At 37.2% G+C, this 22,524-nt stretch overlaps 1 protein-coding gene across 3 annotated transcripts in view; it reads right to left on the reverse strand.

Moving 5' to 3' along the window:
- Positions 1-22,524, reverse strand: part of UVRAG (UV radiation resistance associated) — a 315,157-nt gene that overhangs the window by 142,544 nt on the left and 150,089 nt on the right. For all 3 annotated transcript variants that reach the window (XM_082628358.1, XM_082628357.1, XM_082628359.1), the window contains one exon: positions 1,150-1,234. In XM_082628358.1, coding sequence (XP_082484484.1) covers positions 1,150-1,234 — 85 coding nt within the window. The remainder of the gene's footprint in view (positions 1-1,149; positions 1,235-22,524) is intronic.

The following is a 22,524-nucleotide window of genomic DNA, read 5'->3' on the forward strand; positions in this document are numbered from 1 at the left end:
ACCTGCTCAACTGTGTCAACCATTAAAAAGGAGGTAATTTAGGAGAAACAGTAGGTCAAAGTGGAATCTAAAGTAGTACAATGCAAAGAGCACTGAAGACTTAAAGGGATTTAGTCCTGCTTTCCTAGTGAAATGGACAGAGTAACCTCCAGAGCTTTGCTTTCCTATCTGCAAACTGAGAGGATTAGATGATCTCCAAGGTTCTTTTCAGGTTTCTCAATTGCTAAGGTTTCTTAAAGAAATATGCAGGATGGGATGACTTTCTAGGAAAAGTGAGTGAAGATGAGGAAAAGATCAGAGGTGGTAACAAGTTAAGCATGTGCTGGAAAAAAATAAAGGGAAAAACTATTAGCATTTGTTAAATGAATGTCACGGAGCGACTGAAATTAGCTACAGCTGTATGGGGCCATTTTATTGAAGGTTATTTGACAGTGAAGCGAAACAATCACCATTGGTTCTTAAGAAGAGAAAAAAAGATGGTAAAATAGTATTTTAGGAGGGCTTCCCTGGTGACGCAGTGGTTGAGAGTCCACCTGCCAATGCAGGGGACACGGGTTCGTGCCCTGGTCCGGGAAGATCCCACATGCCGTGGAGTGGCTGGGCCCGTGAGCCATGGCCGCTGAGCCTGCGCGTCCGGAGCCTGTGCTCCGCAACGGGAGAGGCCACAACAGTGAGAGGCCCGCGTACCGGAAAAAAAAATTAAAAAATAAAAAAACCCAGTATTTTAGGAGAAGTCTGCTAGCAACATGGAGGATGAACTGAAAACTGGAGAGACTGATGTTAGAGAGAGAACCTGGGAGCTGTTGAGGTCAGCCAAGAGAGCTAACAGGAGTAAGTCTGAAGAAGTTACTGAAGAAAAACTGTAAGCAGCACTGTATGTAGAAGACAGGAAGAGGAGGAGATTCAAACATTAAGTCACAGTGCTGTGGCCCTGAAATCTAGAAGAACAGTGTCCATGCTTCCGATTCTGACTACATACTAGGAGGTCTCATAACCGCCTCTAGCACAGTACGTGTTGAACAAATGAAAATGGCATTGAGCATATTAACTGGTATTAATACAGGCAGCTTTAAAAAATACTCCTTTTCCAAATCCTCTCCTCAAAGTAAACTCGACACTCATAACAACCATTCTCAGTGTTCCATTTACCTTTTTGCAGTACACTCCTTCCTCAACTCATTTAGGGATTCCTTCTGGAGTTGAAGCTTGAGGTGCTCAGCCGAAAATGCACTTCCTAGAGAGAGACGAAAGGAGACAATTCCAGATGGAACACTGCAGACAGGACTGCCCAGTCACAACCAAACAGGCAGAGCCCAGTCCCCTGACTGTGAGAGGGAAATAAAAAGAGTTAAAAGGTAAAATGGGTTGGGGTTGGAGGACTTCTGGGGGGATTAATGAGAATAAACTTCCTATTGCTTCTTTTTTTTTTTTTTTTTTTTTTTTTTTGCTTCCATTTTTACACAGCTTCTAGCAGGAGTCAAAGAGTAAGAGTCTAGGATTCTCTGCCTACAGATTTCTGGGTCACTGACCAAGAAACCTGGATGCAATTTTCAAAATTCAGACAACTTCATTTTTTAAAAACTGGCTATGGACTCTGGGTGCTAAGGATGATTCACTAAAGGTTCATCAGTTGTAACAAATGTACCACTTTGGTGGGGGAAGCTTTGCACAGGTGGGCGGCTGGGAGTATACGGGGAATCTGTACCTTCTGTTCAATTTTGCTATGAACCTAAAACTGCTCTAAAAAGTAAAGCTTAATTTTTTCTAAAAAGGTGGTTAATTTGTTTTTAACTGCAAATGCTATATAATATTACTGAAAGTATAAAAAGTAGAGCAGGAAAAATTACCCGCATATTGACTACTACAATATAGTTCATCAATATTAAGTTTTTATGAAGTTTCATCTTATTCATATACATAAGTAGTTTTAGTTACAATCACAGTGTGCAGGAAATGTATATTCTGATTTTTCCAAATTATGTCTCAAGCATTTTTACATGTTGACAGATAGTCTGAGTTACAATGTTTAATGGCTTGTAAAATTTAACTCCATAGATGTGAATTAATAGAATATTCCACATTTTAACTGATACCCCAATACCTCAATTCCACTACAGGATTGCTTTAGCATTGCAATGATTAATATTTGTGTATAAGCCTGGTCTTTTGTATTTATATCAACTTTGGAACTTCCATTTTCATTCATGTGATCATAAAATCCTTTTACATCTTCCTACTCTAAGAAAATGAGCCTGTCTCAGGAAACTCCAAAGGTCCTGAAGCACAGAAAAACAGTCTTAGATCCTGACATACTAAGTTCTAGATCTTAAAAAGAAGCTTAGGGACTTCCCTGGTGGCGCGGTGGTTAAGAATCCGCCTGCCAATGCAGGGGACACGGGTTCGATCCCTGGTCCGGGAAGATCCCACATGCTGCAGAGCAATTAAGCCCGTGTGCCACAACTATTGAGCCTGTGCTCTAGAGTCCGCAAGCCACAACTACTGAAGCCCGCGCGCCTATAGCCTGTGCTCTGCAACAAGAGAAGCCACCGCAATAAGCCCGCTCACTGCAACTAGAGAAAGCCGGCATGCAGCAATGAAGACCCAACACAGCCAAAAAAAAAGAAGCTTAGTTTCATGAACTGTGTGGTCTAACAGGAAAAGGTGCCCTAAACTCTTCCACACATCTAGGGAGGAACAAGAAGTAGGTTAATTGATCAAAATACAGTTTGGACCTTAGTACTAAATTCACCAACCTAAGTAATTTTATCAACATATGTCTAAGCACCCTGCTCTTCTCTCTCAACTGTATTTAAATGACCAGTAAGTTGTTAACTCTGCTCCCCAAACAGAACTTAATCAAGGAATACCACTTATCTTCTTTAGCCCCAATATAAATCCTCCCCAGACTTCCATATTGATAATAGATAGCATTGAGATAATCCCTCAATGATTTCAGAAGACACTTGGGTTGACAACCTCCACCCCTTACCCAATGCACTTTTACCAGAAAGCACATGAATTCTTCCACCACTATACAAATTTGCAATGTTATTCTTCATCCCAGATAAAAGGCTGCCTCAATTCTAGTGAAATCACAAATGGGCCAAGACAGATCTGGGTTTCAAAACGCAAATGTATGCACCCTCTTCAGCTTTGAATGTCTTTAGAACATATCACACGACCAAAAAGAAAACAAAAACAAAAACCCTTGCAAAACAAAGAATGAAAACAAAATTTAAAAATACACAGCCAGCTAATAGGTGGGGTAAAATGTTAACAATAGGTAAATCTGGGTGAAGAATGTAAGTGTTCTCTGTACTCTTATTCTTGCAATTTTTCTATAAGTCCAAAATGATTTCCAAATAAAAAGTAAAAGAGTAGGTCCAAACCCAGAAAAAGGTCTCCTGAAAGGCTATGGTTTTCCCACAGGCTTTAACAGAACTAAGGCTTTAGAACACAGACTGGCAACATCTCTCCAAAACATATCAGGTTCATTTTTCTGTTAAAAGGTAATACACCTCATTGGTCACCGGGTGGTCTCTGGAAAAAAACTGAGTGAGTCTGGTTTAATTGGGCTCAGGTAGAGAAGAACTAAGTATTTCAAGATACCTCAGAAAACTCAACCTAAGTTCCAAAAGTCACTTCATAGGAAGTAATAACATTGAGGCAATGATGTGCTCAAGCTCTTTACATGTTGTTCAGGTTATATATTACCAGCCTGAATACTATATGATTGGTGTTGTGTCCTCCTAAGGATATTACATATAGAAGCAATGATATCCATCTTTAAGACCATGGATATATCCTGCTTCTCATCTAACTTTCTCCCCAGATTTAGCATTGATTGGTGTCTTCTGCTTGAATCAATTTTTACTACTATGGTTGCAAAATAATATTCCAACTCCAGTACTTCCTCCATACTTATCAGTCAGCATTCAGCATTCTTCTCTAAGCAAGAGCCCTTCCTTCTCCATTAGCTATCTATTATCAGTGTGGAATCATGAATTCTCTTTTATTTTTCCAAGATTTATAATTCATTACTGGATTTAATTATTTTGGTGCTCAAGTGGTCCCAGATTTGACCAGCCTTCAGCCTTGTTCCAGTGCCCTTGTGACATACTACAATCATGTTATTCAAAATATTACCTTATTTACTTTAATTGCTGCAGGATCTGTAGTGATATCCCCTCTCTCATTCCTAATACTGGTAATTCACGCTTTCTCTCTTTTTACTCGGTCAGTCTGGCTAGAGGATTATCAATTTTATTGATCTTTTCAAAGGACACCTTTTAGTTTCATTGACATTCTCTACTCTCTTTTTGTTTTCAATTTGACTGATTATTGCCCTCGATTATTTCCTTCCTACTGCCTGATTTGGGTTTAATTTGCTCTTCTTTTCTAGTTAAGGTATAAGCTTAGGTTATTGAAGGAAGGTCTTTCTTCTTTTCTAGTATAAGCATCAAATGATATAAATTTCCTCTAAGCATGCATCCCTTAAAATGTTGATATATTTTCATTTTCATTCACATCAAAATATTTTCCAATTTTCCTTGTTATTTCTTCTTTGACCCATGGTATGTATATGTGTGTCTGTGTGTGTTGTACAATTTCAAAATATTAAGAGTTTTCCAGATATCTTTCAGTGATTTCTAGCTATTTCTGTTTTGGTGAGAGACAATACTTTGCATTATTTTGATTATTTTGCATTTATTTGTTTTATGACACCAAATATGGCCTAACTAAATATTCCATATGTACTTGAAAAAAATGTATATTCTGCTGGTGTTCTACTGTTAATTAGGTCAAGTTAGTTGATAATGTTGTTAATGTCTTCTCTCCTTCCTGATTTTCTCTCTACTTGTTCTATAAATTACTGAGAAATTAGTGTTATGGTTATCAACTATAATTGTGCATTTAGCCATTTCTCCTTTCAGTTCCATCAGTTTTTGATTTATATATATATATATATATATGTGTATATATATATACACACACACACATACACACACACACACACATATATATAAGCTTGGTTGTAATATTCATACATATTTAGAATTGTTACATCTTTTCATGAATTAGCCTCTTCACCATAATGTAATATCCCTCCTTATTGCAGGTAATATTCATTGTTCTGAAGTCTACCTTGCCTGATATTACTAGAGCCACTTTGGCCTTCTTTTGGTTGGTATTTGCATAGTGCATTTTTTCATTCTTTTACCTTTAATCTATCTATCTATCTATCTATCTATTTATTTATTTATTTGCGGTACGCGGGCCTCTCACTGTTGTGGCCTCTCCCATTGTGGAGCACAGGCTCCAGACGTGCAGGCTCAGCGGCCATGGCTCATGGGCCCAGCCGCTCCACAGCATGTGGGATCTTCCCAGACCGGGGCACGAACCCGTGTCCCCTGCATCGGCAGGCGGACTCTCAACCACTGCGCCACCAGGGAAGCCCTATATCTTTAAATTAGAAGTGTGTTTCTTGTAGATAGGCTTTAGTTGGGTCTTTTTTTTTTATCTTTATAAAATCTGAACAATCTCTTTTTTAACTGAGGTATTCAGAACATTTACACTTAATATAATCATTGATACATTTAGATTAAAAAAAACTACCATTTTGGGCTTCCCTGGTGGCGCAGTGGTTGAGAGTCTGCCTGCCGATGCAGGGGACACGGGTTCGTGCCCCGGTCCAGGAGGATCCCACATGCAGCGGAGTGGCTGGGCCCGTGAGCCATGGCCGCTGAGCCTGTGCGTCCGGAGCCTGTGCTCCGCAACGGGAAAGGCCACAACTGTGAGAGGCCCGCGTACCGCAAAAAAACTACCATTTTGTTAGCTGTTTTCTCAATGTTCCATTTATTCTTTGTTTGTTTATCCCTCTATTTCTATGCTTTTGGATTACTTTTTTATGACTTCCTCTTTCTTCACTATCAGCTCATTCTTACCTCCCTCTAAAATTTTTAGTGGTTGCCCCAGAGTTTACAATATATAACTTAAATTAATAACAGTTTACCTCCAAATAAAATTATACCACCTCATGTAAAGTATAAAATCCTGACAACAGTACACTCCCAACTCTTCCCTTCCCCACTCTTAAATTACTTCATAAATTTTACTTTATGCATGTTATAAACTCCAAAACATTGTTATTTTTGCATTAGAAAATCAATAAGTCTTTTAGAGCAATTAAAAATAAGAAAAAAATTCTTTATAATATCTTCCTTTCAACCATTTCTGGAGCTCTCAATTTTTGTGTGTAGAGCTAAGTTTCTGTATGGTATCATGTTTCTCCTGCTGAAGAATTTCCTTTATTATTTCTTGAAGACAGCTGATAATGAAATAACTTAGTTTTATGTGAAAAAGTCTCTGCGCTTCAGTTTGTGTAATTTCTGTTGACCTATCTTCAAGTTCAATGATTCTTTCCTCAGTTGTGTTGAATCTACCAGTGAGTCTGTCAAAGGCATTCTTCATTTCATTACTGTGTTTTTGGCTTATAGTCTATCCATTAGACTGTTTCTTACAGTTTCCACCACCTCTCAGCTGAAATTTACCATCTGTTCTTGTATGTTCTCCACCTTTCCACAAAATTCTGAAGCATATTAACCACAGTTACTTTAAATACTCTCTCTGACAGTCCCAACATCTAAGTCATCTCTGAAGTCCTTTTCTGTTAATTTTTTCTCCTGTCAACCTTTTGTTGGTGGTGGTGGTGCTGGTAATGGTTGTGACGGTTTTTTGTTTTGGTTTGGTTTTGCTTTTTTTGGGGGGGGGGGTCTCAAAAATTTTGATTTAGTACTGAACATCATTTGCAGGGCAACAGAGAAAGAAAAAGACATGCTTATTCTTTTGTTAATTTGGTGGAATGAGTCAATACAATCAGGAACGGAGCTGGATTTGGGTTCCGTTGCTGCCATGATTACCTTCAGTGCGTCACATTCTTCAAATTTCCTCTAATTTTTCCCTTTTGGGGGTGGTGGTGGCATTGGTGGTAATGGTGAAGATGGTCTGACAGAGGCTTTTTCTCAATGACACTATACTATTCCCAGATTTAGGTATTCCCTGTGAACCAGCACCTAAGTAAGGGTGTCTCACCATGCTCTTGCCTCTCTGCCTACAGTGACTTGTTATTCTGTGCTTTCTAGCCTGGCTGGGGAGGAAGGGAGGGAGTTCCTCTGTTGTGCTGGTTAAACCAGGTCATACTCTGTGTCCCTGGGTAGGGCTTTCTCAGTGATACTTTCCCTCCCCTAGGGATTGCTTGCCTTGAAATCTTAGTACTTGGATAGATACAAGAAAAGTTATAATTTTGTACATTATCCAGCTTTCTCTTGTTGTTAGTGTGGAAGTGATGCTCCTTCCACCTTTCTGCATCCCAGACAGAGGCTGGAAGTCAAATCTGAGGATATTAATTTAAGTTTTTTTAAAGCTCTTCTCTGTCCTTTGTATTTTCTGTTTCTTTTAGGTCTGCTATTCTGTTTGTTCAACCTGGTCTAATTCATAGTGTTTTCCTCAAATATCTGATGACTCTTGGTTTTCCCTTTAAATCCATGAATAAGTGATTAGATTGGTTAGCATAGGTAATAATGCAGGGTTCCTTTGAAGCTATAAAGATTTATTTACATAAAAGGCTTCACCCCTGAATGGCACCTCGGCGTTAAGTGGGCAGTTCCTGCTGACAATTAGCGTTCCTTCAAGGTATATATGCTGGGAGAAGGCAGTACCTTTATTTTAAATCACTATCAAATAAGGAGAAGTTTACTTTGGGATTATGTTACTTTAGGGTATTTCACTCTTAAGTAGAGCTGCCTTTCATGTCTTCCCTCTGGGTTGGTTGTAAAATTCCACAGTCAGGCTTTGCTCTACATTTCTATGCCAAAATCTCATACCACGGAACCTAACCAGGTCAGGAATCCATTATGTTTAGAAAGCAGTTGGAGCAAATGTTATAGGAAGTTACCCCAAATTCACAAAGGGAAGAAAATGGGCCAGTAGGCCCAGTTACCCTAATTAATGCTCCATCATTCCTGATTTCCATACTTGGGAATTGCAAGTTGAGGCATCTGAGAGCTCTACCAGAAACTCCCACTGCAGCCCTTTCCACTGTATTCCAGGTTGCAGTTTTCCTCTGCTCTAGTTTATTCGTCAATACAATTCTATCTACTTTGTGTCTTTGAGAAATATGTCAAAAATCTTTGCTATTCCAATGGCACCCTCTTTTATTTTCACCATCACCAAGGACTTATTTTTTATGCATGTATCTTTATCATCATATCAATGAGTCATTGAGAGGGAGAGAAAGCAAATACATGGCTTGGTTTACCATACTTCAAAACTGCTTTCTGAAACCCTTGGCCCTATTCATGCATACACCACGGCCCCTCTGTTCAGCAAGAACTCAAGTCAGGCACTTTAATTTTAATAACCAAATGTCAATGCTGTCTCCTATAAATTGAATACCTAAAGAATATGAATCTTGTTTCAATCAACTAAACAAAACACAGACTCTTTAGGCTCCCTCTCACCGAGAGTTTGGTCTCAGACTGGCCAGTGGCCAGCTGTCAAAATTACAGTTAAAACCAATAAATTGTCATTCTTCTGAGCTTTCTACATCAAGGCAGATGACCAAAAAGCAATATACTTCGACTCTTTTAGTTTTTCTCCCCACAGAAATGCCTTTTCTGTACTATGATTTATGACGCTCCCGTTCTCAAGGGTTAATAGATATTTCTTGCTGTAACTTTTGCAAAAATTTGCAATTGACTGTATTTCATTATGATATCTAATATCTAGCACATAAGGAACTGCATGCTAAATTCCTCTTGGAATTTGGTGCCAAGAGAAGATTTTTTTCTCCTTAAAGAACTGACATACTTCCTTGTAACAGGGAAAGGGAAGCATTGATACCTTTCATAACTCTACACAATTGGCCTGACAGCTAAGAAGGTCAGAGTTAATTTAATGCTTAAAAACAACAGGCAGGGCTTCCCTGGTGGCGCAGTGGTTGGGAGTCCGCCTGCCGATGCAGGGGACGTGGGTTCGTGCCCTGGTCAGGGAGGATCCCGCATGCCGTGGAGCGGCTGGGCCCGTGAGCCATGGACGCTGGGCCTGCGCGTCCGGAGCCTGTGCTCCACAACGGGAGAGGCCACAGCAGTGAGAGGCCCACGTACCGCAAAAAAAAAACAAAAACAACAGGCAGATCCTATGGGAGGAAGTGTACTATACTGGAAAGCCCATGGACACAGGAATCAGAAAGATCTGGGTTAAATTTTACTTTCATGACTCTAAACAAGTGTTAACTTCTCTGAACTTCATTTTCCGCATCTGTAAAATGGGGATAATTTCACTTTTACTGAATATTTGCATTTTCTCAACCTGCTCCCATGAAGCTCCAAGTAGAGAGAGAAAAGGACACAACCAGCCTGATTGATTTTACCTTAAAAATAACAACCACAAAGGCACAACATCCAATAATCCTATTACAATTTCCTCCTTAGTCTGCTTTCTCATTCTTGGAGATGACTACTCCAAACATTCCCCCCAATCCTTAAACCTCCCCTAAATCCAATATATTAATTACCTTACCTCATAAACCTTGAAATAATAGAAGGATTTCTTCATAATCCTACCTACAACCTAATATGAAACTCAGCAGCCTCCATGCCATTTTCTTAGCCTTCTCCTCCTGTTCAATGTATAAGGCAAATATCTTCGCTTACACTTTGAATTCCTTCTTCTCCAACCTCATGTCATGCTGCTATTCTCTTCCTAACAAATTATGTTCCAGCTACAGTGGCGTCCTTTCTATCCTACAATACAGGCACTTCCTATGTCCAAGTCTTTTCACGTGCTGTTCCCATTGTTGTTACCCCAGCAATTCTTATCTTGCAAGACTGAGCTCCTCAAGCCATCCTTTTCTGAGCAATCTTTGTAAAAATGGTCCCCCATAGTTAACTTCTATCACCACAGATTGTTTCTAGTCCTCACAATCTGACATTTACTTTGTTGGTTTCTTGTTTACTATCTTACCCATTAGGTAATTATCCAAAATTGGAAGTCTTGATCCTTCCCCTTTCCCCCTTTCCCCCAACATCTGCTTCTCCTCCAGTATTTGCTCCGATGAATGGTTTATTATCTGGCCAGTTGTCCAAACCAGAAATTGGAAACTATCTAAATCTTTCTCTCTCCTCTCCTCCAATCCACTAAGCCATTAACAGTAGAGTCCATCATTAAATATCTCTTGAACCCTCACACTCCCTCCTCCCTTTACATTTCCAAACTGTTTAGATTTTAATTAGGTACTGCTTAGATTACTATAATAACTTCTGTCATGACAATTCTCTACGCTTAACTCTTTAAAGAGAATTTTCTAAAACATATGTCTAATCTCCTATATTATAGTCTTCAACACAGTTGTATCTACTTTTTGTCTTTGAGAAATTTGCTTAAGTTATTTCAATAGATCTCCAAGCTTTCTGACATAACTTCCTTTATGATTAGGTTGTTATTTACCTCTCTAGCCTCTCCTAGGGACCTTTACTCAAAGGTCAGCTGAGGCTTTACTGGAATCACCTGAAATTCTCTACTCTACTTCCATGCCTCTGTATAACTGTTCCCTCTACCTGGAAAGTCTCACCTTCCCTCCCTAGCTATCTACTACATATTCTCCTAGACTCAGCTCAAGTGTCACCTCCTTTACATGGTGTTCTGATTTTCAGATGCTCATCTTCTGTGTTCCTATAGTACTCTCCATGTATTTCTGTCATATAACCATCACATCTATCATTCTGTTTCTAACATCTTACACAATGCCTGGTTCCTTCTGTCTGCTCCAGAAATGATGAATAAATGAACTGACAAAGGCATGCGTGTACATACACACATCAACGCCCTTCCCACATCCTTTACATGCCTTACGATCTCCTTTTACTTCTGTGTTAAAACATCTAATTGTAAATGTATTTTTTGTAAATGCTACTTCCAATGCTTTTGGGTAATAAGTAGAGAAAAAATGATGACAAACCAAAATAAAATTCTGTCCGGTGGCTTATTTCTACACATCTATACTTTCCATGGCAAGTATAGGGGGAGAGGGGGAGATTAAAATATGACAGTTTGACTTTCTTACAATCCAATTAAGATATTACTGAAATAAATCATTACAAATATATGGAAAATGAATCATTCTGAAAAGAAAATCTGAGGTTTACTTAGAATCCACCTTTGCCTGCCCCACCACCAAGGTGACTGTCTGTCTTTTACTGCCTTTCACAAGCTGCATACAGGCCAACAACTGAAAGTAAAGAAACTCTAATAAATCCCAGGGGAAAATTGTCCTCAGGTCCCCAAAATTTTGAAAGGCAGATATTAATTTTGAAGGAATTTGTTTAGGAATTCCTGTCAGATGGCTACAGGAAAATCAGAGCATGTATACAGATGAATAAAATTTAAATTTGCCGTCATTTGTAATAAATATATCTTGAATTATAAGGTTTGTGAGAACTAATTTTTCAACTTGTGACCTTATAACCTATGAGGAGAAAATTGTTACACAATGCTTAATAATGTCTTTGTAAGTTCAAACAGAAATCTATAACCTTTTGATAGAAGCTAAAGCACCAATTTAAATATACTGTGTGATCCTTCTTTTATCTGAGATGCAGGCCAAATAAGCATAATAATTTACTGACCAAGCAGAAGCTAATTAAATAAAACAAACCATATATATGTGTGTATATATATATATATATATATATATATATATATATATATATTTCACCTTAATTACTCAAATTTATTGCAAAATGACCATAATTATCATAATTGATGGAAACTTCATATAAATCATTTCTTATTGTGGCAATAAAGGATCAAAACTTTTTATTCACTGAAATTACCAAGAGGAATTTCTCTCCCCCAGATCTGAGCAATGAAATCTGACACTTCTGACCTCTTCTACACACAATGTCACTTACAGAATGAGTTTTTGCCCTTGCTTACCAAAACAGATCGAAGACTCTGTAAAATAGGAGTTGAGTATGGCTGATTAGAGAATTCCAATAGGTCATTCCCACCTAACGGAGGCTTTCCAGTTAACAAATGGCATCTATAGACACATTTGGGTCGGAGAATCTTCTTCTTTTTATTTTTCTTTATTCTTTCATTGCTGGGAAATTTATCATTAGCATAAAACTTCAAAAAATAAAGAGATTCACCAAAAAAGGTGAAGAGATCCCTATCCTTTCTGTCAATCCTATCTCCTAAGATAACTAGAATCTCAGAGCTATAAGAAATCTTGACTATATAACTCAAAATTTTGTTTGGTTTGTCTGTGAAAAGAAATTAGCCCCAAAGTTGGATGATTTGCTTAAGGACAAACTGAGAGACTGACAGATCTTTAATCCAGATCTCTTAATTAATATACAACCAAATCAAAGAAATCTTTGGAGAAAATTCACTTTACTCATCCTGTAATAAAAATGAATATAGCAGAACAAAGTTCTCCATATAAGTCCACAGGTAAAATGGAAAACTAGCAAACGATCAGTCAGTTTATGTGTTAGACATATACCAGAGAAAGCAACAATGATATTATGTTTAGTTAGAAACAAGACAGGCTTTGGAATGAAATAAATCTAAATCGGAATCTGGATCTGTTACTTATCTATGCAACCTTGAGAAATGTCTCTAAGCCCCAGTTTTCCTCATTTGGAAAAAGGGAGTAATAATTATTATCTCTTAGTACTATTTTAAGAATTAAATGATAATACCATAAGTGAAAAAGGTCTGGCATGCTACAGGATTTCAATAAAAATTACCTGCTTCATAGGATTTATGTAGGATTCAGATTTTGCAAGGTTTTAGATAGTATGGAGTAGTGAGAAAAGCACAGAATTTGGAGACAAAAGGTCTGGATCTACATTCCAACTTTGCTCCTGTCTGTTTGTACCTCGCTAAGTCACTTACCTTCTCAGCATCTCATATATAAAATGAAGATAACAATACTTGCCATACTTAGCTTCAGGGATACTTGAAGGATCAAATATGATCATCTTTGTGCAAGCACTTTCTAACTATAAAGTACTACATATATGTTATCATTAATATCAAGAAACTAATTGGATTAAAAAGTAGTTCCTTACTACAAAGATTAGGGAACTCTGCTTTTATAAAGTTAACATCACTCCCCAGGCACCACTGAAGAGTTCTTAAATTTTATCAACATGTTTAAATGTGTTTCAGTTCTACTAAACACATTTCCTTAAGACCAATGTTTCATACCATTTTCTAAACCAAATTTCAAGAAGCAAACTAATTTAGAGTGCTGCTTCTCATTTCAAAGATTTGGGGGTTGAGTTAGAGCAAAAGACCCTGTAAACCAATATATAATTAGTTAATGTGAAGGTTATTCGGCTTGAGACACTAATGAGGGGAAATCTGTTTTTTTTTATCAAACGTCATAACTAATTTATCTGCCCGAAATGAAAATATACACATTAATAAACATTAATGCTGAAAAGATCAGCCCGTGACCCAGCTGGAAGTTGCTGTAGACCACAAGTTGAGAACCACTGCCTCCCAGGAACGGGAAGGGGAAACTTACAGGTATGGAGTAACGAGGCCCCTCAGAGTTATGTGGCCACCCAGCAAGTCAGAGACATGGATAGAAATTATCTTTTTGCCTCTTTGCGATAAATCATTCAGCCGCAATGAATTCTCATAAACAAAAATATAAAATATATAATAGGTACTAGTTTCTTCCAAATGTTTACACAAATTAATCCCTATGGCACTGCTATGAGCTGCTATCCTTACTACACAGATGTATAAAAAGATTCAGAAGTTAATTAGCTCATTTATGATCACTCAGAAAAATCAGTAGCAAAGACAAAATGTCATATTTTACTGACTCTGTATCCTAACTGAGCTTTTGGGCTGAGAACCAAGTACGCAGATAAGCACCAAGTGTCAAAGAGAAGTCATGATATGTAAGAGGCCACCAGTAATATTTTTATTAGCAAATCATTTCACTATTGGCTAGCAAACACACTAACTCAAGGCTGCAAACGCAGTGACAAATACATTTTTCTCCTTCATGTTACTAATATCAGTGACTCAGGTGCTTCTAAAATATTTTAACTTGGCTCAAGATTCATTAAATAGTACATTCATGTAAGCACCCAAGAATGATGTTCAACACAAATGAACTTTTAATAGATAAGAATGAGTCCCTGGTAACCTAGCAGAATCACTGTAAAGAACAGAGGTCCCTAACAAGTAGATTAGGATCTACTGGTGCTGAAACATGGTTGTCTGTATCTAGCCAACCCTTCTTTCCAACCCCTCAGATCTTACCACCACAGTATACAGAGATTCCCAATGGCAGAAAAGTACAGCCAATAGCAGCTCTCTCTCCTGTTCAGATTTGAGCCCGAAGTGCCAACATTAGATTCTAACCCACCCATGATTCTAAGAGTTCAGAGAAATATAAAATAATACTCATCTCAAAAAACACATATAAAAGTGGGATGAAAGCCCCTGAAGTACAAAGTCAGTGTTAAAAGCCAACAATTCTGACCCATTCTGGCAAATACATATTTAACTTGAGCATTACCAGCCTTTCTTTCCATGATAAGGTGGAGATACAAGAATGTGCTGACTAATTCCGACTTGACTGTCAGAACTAAAACGGGTATTTACAAAATCCTATCTTCCTTTCCAGCACTGTTTGGTATCAGTAACTTTGAACACAGGCTCTGTCATAACTTGCTATGTGGCTTTGGGCCTCTGAAACTCAGTTTCCTCATCTATAAATTGGATAATAATATATGATATCTTTATTACTAGGGAGATGATAACAATACCTTTAATTCACAGGACAATTAGTAAGAACAAAATGAGATGAAGAATAGAAAACACATGACACTGCCTGACACTAACAAGCATTCTACAAATATGAGGAATTATTATTACACCTCAGTCTTTTAAATGGGATAGAAGTCACTGTTTAGAAGTTCACCTGTTTTAGGCTGGTGATAGACTTCTTGGGACTTCCCTCTATCAGTATAAGAGGGAAAAACACAACTGGGAACACAACTGGAGAACTATATCTCCCTATCTTTTTACCATATGCCAGAATAATATACATTCCATGGACTTTACACATCACACTACTGATAAAAAGGTGGTATCATACTGTGATTGAGTTTTGGAATCAATAGAAAGATTTTAACCACATCACCTGTCATTGGTTGTGTGAACTTCAGTAAGGTATTTACTGTCTCTGACTGTGACCTAGAGTTTCCTCAACAGTAAATGTAAATAATAATAGTACCTACCTAATAAAGTTACTGTGGTAATTAAATAACTCATATCATACCTTTCAGTATGATAACTGAAATACTGTAGCTATTATTATTTTTGCTTCTCTTATTAGAAAAAGGCAAAAGTCCCTAACCCCTCTAAAATCCTATAGTGTTTTCATTTTAAAAACTTATGGTCTTGAAAAAGATATGTAGACATACATGCTACAGGTAGCAGGCAATTTGAGCATTATAAAAGTTGATGGTAATTCCAAAGCACTAAAGAAATGTGTCTTTTCACAGAAGATGAGACCTCTTAAAATAGATCTTATATGTACACACAGCTATCTATTTATTTGGAGTCATTCTAACAGAGACTCTATGGAAATGGACTTTGCTCATAATATGTCATGATTTTAAATGGCATTATCCCAGACTCTCAGGTATGAATGTTAATATGCAATCTGTATTGGAACACGGATAGTTCTGACAATCAATACCAAAGAATATACACTTTTTCTACAGTATTTCTCATGAGAATATCAGTTTTCCCAAATGAATACTAAGCTAGAAGCTACAGAAGTCTTCGTCCTTTAGCAGTGATGCCCATAACATTAGACTATGATTCATTCCTTCAACAAATATTTATTGAATGCTTACTATGCCCCAGGCACTATCCCAACCCTCAGCGATCTTACAGTCTAGAGGGAGAAACAAACTAACAATTACAGTGCTATAATGGAAAAGCACAGGTGCTATGGAAACACACGAAAGGGAAGAGAGCCAGTGAAGATTTCCTGGAGAAAGCACCAATTAACAGAGGCCTAAATGCAAGTGAGACAGACTAAAGCAAATTTAAGTTTCTTTTAGTTCTAAAAGAACGTGAGTATGGCTAAAGCATTCAGATTGAGGTGGATCATAGGAGGCCATCTTCAGTCAGGAAGGACTTTATTTTAAACACTACAGAAGTTCAACAAGGTGTGATATAGGAATAAGAGAGAAAGCATTTTGTTCCTATTTTTATAAGATCATTTCAATTTTACAACTCATCTGATCATCATACACATCCTTGCTACACAAAGTATGCTCCACAGACCAGCAACATCAGCAGAACTTAGGAGCCTGTTAAAACTCAGCAGGATATCAACATAGTCATAAGTACTATTATTAACTTTATTTTAGAGATGAAGCCAAGTAATTGGACAAGGTTACACAGCTGGCAAATAATGAAGCCAGGCATGCATCAAAGTACTCTGAATCAAAACCTATCCCTTTAAATTTAAACCATATTTTTCTAAAATTACTGAAATGAGGTAAAATCACAGTTACAAAATTACCTTTTGAGTCTAACCTGTATTTCATACAGTGTAAAAATTTAAAACTTGTTAACTATGGCCTACTTTATTCACATTCCAAACATACTCCCAACACAATTGATTTTCTGTTTGCCATTACATGTCATCTCTCTATCAATCTCAACTGTCTGAAATACACTGAAAACAAATAGGTAGCCAAAAAAGGATGCATTGCAGATGAACTAAGGATAAAAGATTCATGCACTATATGTAATGCACATTACCTAGAAGAGAGCCCCTCAGAGCCTCACTCTGTGCTCATGCTCTCTGGGTGCCATGTAAGGCACTACGCTGGGCACTAAGAAGGATACTAACATAAAAATGTAAAGTTTCTGCCCTCAAAGTCCAAACCAACTAATTAGTAAAATAAGCAACATCAAAAATACTATGGGGGGCACTTCCCTGGGTGTCCAGTGGGTAAGACTCTGCACTCCCAATGCAGGGAGCCTGGGTTTGATCCCTGATCAGGGAACTAGATCCCACATGCATGCCGCAACTAAGAGTCTGCATGCCGCAACTAAAGATCCCATGTGGTGCAACTAAGACCCGGCAAAGCATAAATAAATAAATAAATAAATAAAATATTTTTTAAAAAATACTATGGGGTCATAGGAGAAGCAAGAAATCTCTGGATGAGGGAGAAAAAAGCCTCTAAAGAGAGCTCATATTTAAGTATGTCTTTGAAGGAGCAAAATAACTGAACCAAGCAGAGATGGGAAAAGCATATTCTCATAACAAGCACAGAGGTGAGAAAGCACAGGAAAAAGACTTTTATTTCTGAATGATGGAATAACATACATTAGATTTACCCTCCCACTGTAAACAACTAAAAAATCATACAAAATTATACACGACAACAGTTTCAGACACTGGGTAATAGGCAGCCCAGGACAGCAGTTTCTGAGAGAAGGGAAACAAACAAGGTGAGCCCTATACTCCTCCAGCTTACTGGGTGGGGAGTGTTTCTAGGCTGCAATGCAGAGTGGGTAGACAAATAAGAGTCCAAGCAGTGTTCAGGAGACTCTTCTCTTCACACCATACACAAAAGTTAACCCCAAATAAATCACAGACATAAATCTAATAACTAAAATGATAAAAATTCTGGAAGAAAACAGGAGAAAATCTTAAGTGTCCTTGAGCTAAATGAAGATTTCTACAAGACAAAGTTTATCTAAAAAGAAATGATGAATAAACTCAAAAGACATTATTAAGTAGAAAAATATATAAAACATGTATCTGATAAATGACATGTATCTAGAGTATATAAAGAATTCTTAGACATCAATAATAAGATATTCTCGAACACTCCCAAAGGGAAAAAATTTTAAAAAGCAGCCAATAAAGATCTAAACATTTCACCAGAGAAAAGATACAGATAACAGATAAGCACAGGAAAACATGTTCAACCTCATTCGTTATCAGAGAAATACAAATTAAAACCACAATGAGAAATAACCATACATCTACTAGGATGGCTAAAATGAAAAATGTTTGGATATGAAGTAAATGGAACTCTCATGCATTGCTAGTGGGAATGCCAAACAGCATAACAGTTTTATAAAGTTAAACACACTCTTACTATATACATTCAGCAAGCCCACCCCTAGTTATTTAACCAAGAGAATATGCCCATACAGGGCTTCTACTCAAATATTTACAGCAACTTTGTTCACAATAACTCAAGACAGGAAACAAATCTAGTATACAGATAAATGTATAAACAAATTGTGTGTGTGTATTCCACACACACACAGCGGAATACTACTCAACAATAAAAAGAAATTCACTCCTGACACATGGAACCACATGGATAAATCCCAAAATCATTATGTTAAGTGAAAAAGAGCCAAATATAAAGAGTATATATTATATGATTCCATTTATATACAATTCTATAAAAGACAAATTATGTCAGAAAGCAGATCAGTAGTTGCCAGTGGTCAAAAGGTAGGGGAATGAATTGACTACAAAGAGGAAAGGGGAAACTTTTTTTTTTTTTTGACAAAATGACAAAATGAGGAAATGATGTTAAAAATGTAAACCACAAAATAAAAACCACAAAAAAACTTATAATAAAACACCATACTTAATGGTGAAACACTGAAAGCTTTCTCCCTGAGACTAGAAATGAGACAAAGATATCCACTGTCACCACTTCTGTTTAATATTATAATGGATGTACTAGACAGTGCAATCAGGCAAGAAAAAAAATTTAAGGCCTTAATTTTTCTCTTTTTTTTTTGGCTGTGTAGCATGTGGGATCTTAGTTCCCCGACCAGGAATTGAACTCGCCCCTCTGCAGTGGAAGTGTGGAGTCTTAACCGCTGGACTGCCAGGGAAGTCCCTTAAGGCATTAATATTAGGAAATAAATTAAAATGCCATTATTTGCAGGTGAACTGACTGTACACATAAAATTCAAAAGAATCTAACAACAATCAGAATTAATAAGTTCCTTGGATATACACACATAACTCGTAGATATCACGGGTCTGGTTCCAGACCACCACAATAAAGCAAATATTGTAATAAAGCAAGTCACATGATTTTTTTGGTTTTCTAGTACACATAAAAGTTATGTTTACACTATTCTGTAGTCTATTAAGTGTGCAATAGCATTATGTCTAAAAAAACAAGGTGCATACCTTAATGAAAATATACTTTGTTACTAAAAAAAAAGTTAACCATCATCTGAGCCTTTGGAGAGTCATAATCTTTTTGCTGGTAGAGGGTCTTGCCTTGATGTTGATGACTGCTAATTGATCAGGGTGGTGGGTGCTGAAGCTTGGAGTGGCTATGGCCAATTTCTTAAAACAAGACAGCAATAAAGTCTGCCACATAGATTGACTCTTCCTTTCACAATTTCTCTGTAGCATGCAGTGCTTGCTGTTTGTTAGCATTTTACCCACAGTAGAACTCCTTTCAAAACTGGAGTCAATCTTCTCTCAAGCCCTGCTGCTTTATCAACTAAGTTTACTTAGTATTCTAAATCCTTTGTTGTTGTTTCAACAATCTTCACAGCGTCTTCACCAGGAGTAGTTTCCATCTCAAGAAACCACTTTCTTTGCTTATCTGTAAGAAGTAACTCCTTATCCGGTTAAGTTTATCATGAGCTTGCAGCATTTCAATCGCATCTTCAGTCTCCACTTCTAGTTCTAGTTCTCTTACTATTTCCACCACATCTGCAGGGCTCTTGGGTGACCAGGTAGGTACACTATCAATGAGCAGTGATATTTTGAAAGAAATCTTTTCTCCTAAGCCATAGGTCTCAACAGTGGGCATAAAATATTTGGTAAACTATGCTGTAAACAGAGGTGTGTGCTGCTATCCAGGCTTTCTTTTTCCATTTATAGAGCACAGGCAGAGTAGACTTAGCATAATTCTTAAGGATCCTAGGATTTTGAGAATGGTAAATGAGCACTGGCTTTGACTTAAAGTCACCAGCTGCATTAGCCCCTAACAAGAGAGTCAGCCTGTCCTTTGAAGCTCTGAAGCCGGGCATTGACTTCTCTTCTTTAGCTATGAACATCTTAGATGGCATCTTCTTCCAGTATATGGCTGTTTTGTCTTCACTGAAACTCTGTTGTTTAGTGTAACCACCTTCATTCATTATCTAGCTAGATCTTCTAGATAACCTGCTGCAGCTTCTACATCAGCACTTGCTGCTTCACCTTGCACTTCTATATTATTGAGAACGCCTCTTCCCTTAAACCTCACGGACTAGTCTCTGCTAGCTTCAAACTTTTCTTCTGTAGCTTCTTCACCTCTCTCAGCCTTCATAGAATTGAAGAGAGCTAGGGCCTTGCTCTGGATTAGGCTTTGGCTTAAGGGAATGTTGTGGCTGATTTGATCTTCTATCCAGACCTTTAAAACTTTCTCCATATCAGCAATACAGCTATTTCACATTTTTATCATCCATGTACTCAATGGAGTAGCACTTCTAATTTCCTTCAGGAACTTTTCTTTGCATTCACAACTTGGCTGCTTGGCTCAAGAGCCTAGCTTTCAGCCTATCTTGGCTTTCAAAATGTTTTCCTCACGAAGCTTAATCATTTGTAGCTTTTGATTTAAAGTGAGACGTATGACACTTCCTTTCACTTGAACACTTAGAGATCACTGTAGAGTTATTAACTAACCTAATTTCGAAATTATTGTAGCTCAGGGAATAGGGAGGCCCCAGGAGAGGGAGAGAGACAGGGGAATGGCCAGTTAGTGGAACAGTCAGAACACACATAACGTTTATTGATTAAGTTCGTTGTCTTATATGGGACTGATTCGTGGTGCTCCAAAACAAGTACAATTGTACATCAAAGATCACTGATCACAGATCACCATAACAAATACAATAAAAATGTAAAAGTTTGAAGTATTGCAAGAATTACCAAAATGTAACATAGAGACATGAAGTGAGCAAAAGCTATTGTAAAAATGGTACCAATAAACTTTCTCAACACAGGAGTGTCACAAACCCTCAATTAAAAAAAAAACACAATTATCTGCAAAGTGCAATAAAGTGAAGTGCAATAAAATTAGGTATGCCTGTAAAATTATTATACAAAAATCAACTGTAATAAGCACATTAGCCATTAGGGAAATGTGATTCAATACTACCATGTGAGGGACTTCCCTGCTGGTCCAGTGGTTAAGAATCCACCTTCCAATGCAAGGGACACGGGTTCGATCCCTGGTCGTAGAACTAAGATCCCATGCGTCAAGGGGCAACTAAGCCTGCACACTCTAGACCCCACATGCCACAACTACTGAGCCTGTGAGCCACAACTAGAGAGAAGCCCGTGTGCCACAACTAAGACCTGAAGCAGCCAAAATAAATAAATAAATATTAAAAAAAAAAAAAAAACTACCATGAGATACCACTTCACACTCACTAGGAAGGCTACAAGGGAATGTAGCATGGAGGACATGGAGAAACTAGGACCCTCATACATTGCTGGTAGGAAAGTAAAATGGTACGGTTGCTGTGAAAAACAGCTGGCAATTGCTCAAAAAGTTAAACAGTTATCACATGATCTAGCAATTCTACCCTCAGGTGTATTCAAGAGAAATAAAAACATACTTCCTTACAAAAACTTATATATGAATTTTCATAGAAGCATTACTCATAATAGGCAAAAACTGGAAACAATCCAAATTTTCATCAACTGATGAATGGATAAATAAAACGTAGTATATCCATGTAATTGAATTTTATTTTTAAAAAAAGGAGTAATGACACATGCTACAACATGAATGGACCTTGAAATGTTACAGTAAATGAAAAACGTTAGTCACAAAAGACCACATATTGTATGATTCCATTTACATAAATTGTCCAGAAGAGACAAATTTATAGAGACAGAAAATGAATCAGTGGTTGCTTAGGATTTATGAAAGGGGAAATTTGGAACAACTGTTTAATGGGTATGAATTTTCTTTTAGGAGGGATAAATAAACCAAAAAAGACTGAATTATATACTTTAAAATGAACTGCATGGTATATGAATTAAATCTCAATAAAGCTGTTTTAAAAACTTTCTGTATAATTGAATTTAATTGTAAATATAATTAGCTTATAATTAATAAATAAATAAATAAATAAATAAATAAATAAATAAATAATCAATCACTGTGACAGCTGCAGCTGCAGGGCCATTACCCTAACATTAGAATTGCTAATTTGTCTATAAAACTTCCAGGGAACATTTCTTTGCACATATAATAAAATCAATACCATTTAAAAAAATCATTCATATTTCCATATATCAGCAACAAGTAGAAAATAAAAGTTAAAGATAGTTGTAACAGTTATCATAAAACATCAAAAATAGAAATATTGATAAATTCAGTGAATCATGGAAAACATCCATTTACTAACAGC

This window comes from Mesoplodon mirus, assembly GCF_964341445.2.
Source record: "Mesoplodon mirus genome assembly, chromosome: 7".
NCBI classification, from domain to species: domain Eukaryota; kingdom Metazoa; phylum Chordata; class Mammalia; order Artiodactyla; family Ziphiidae; genus Mesoplodon; species Mesoplodon mirus.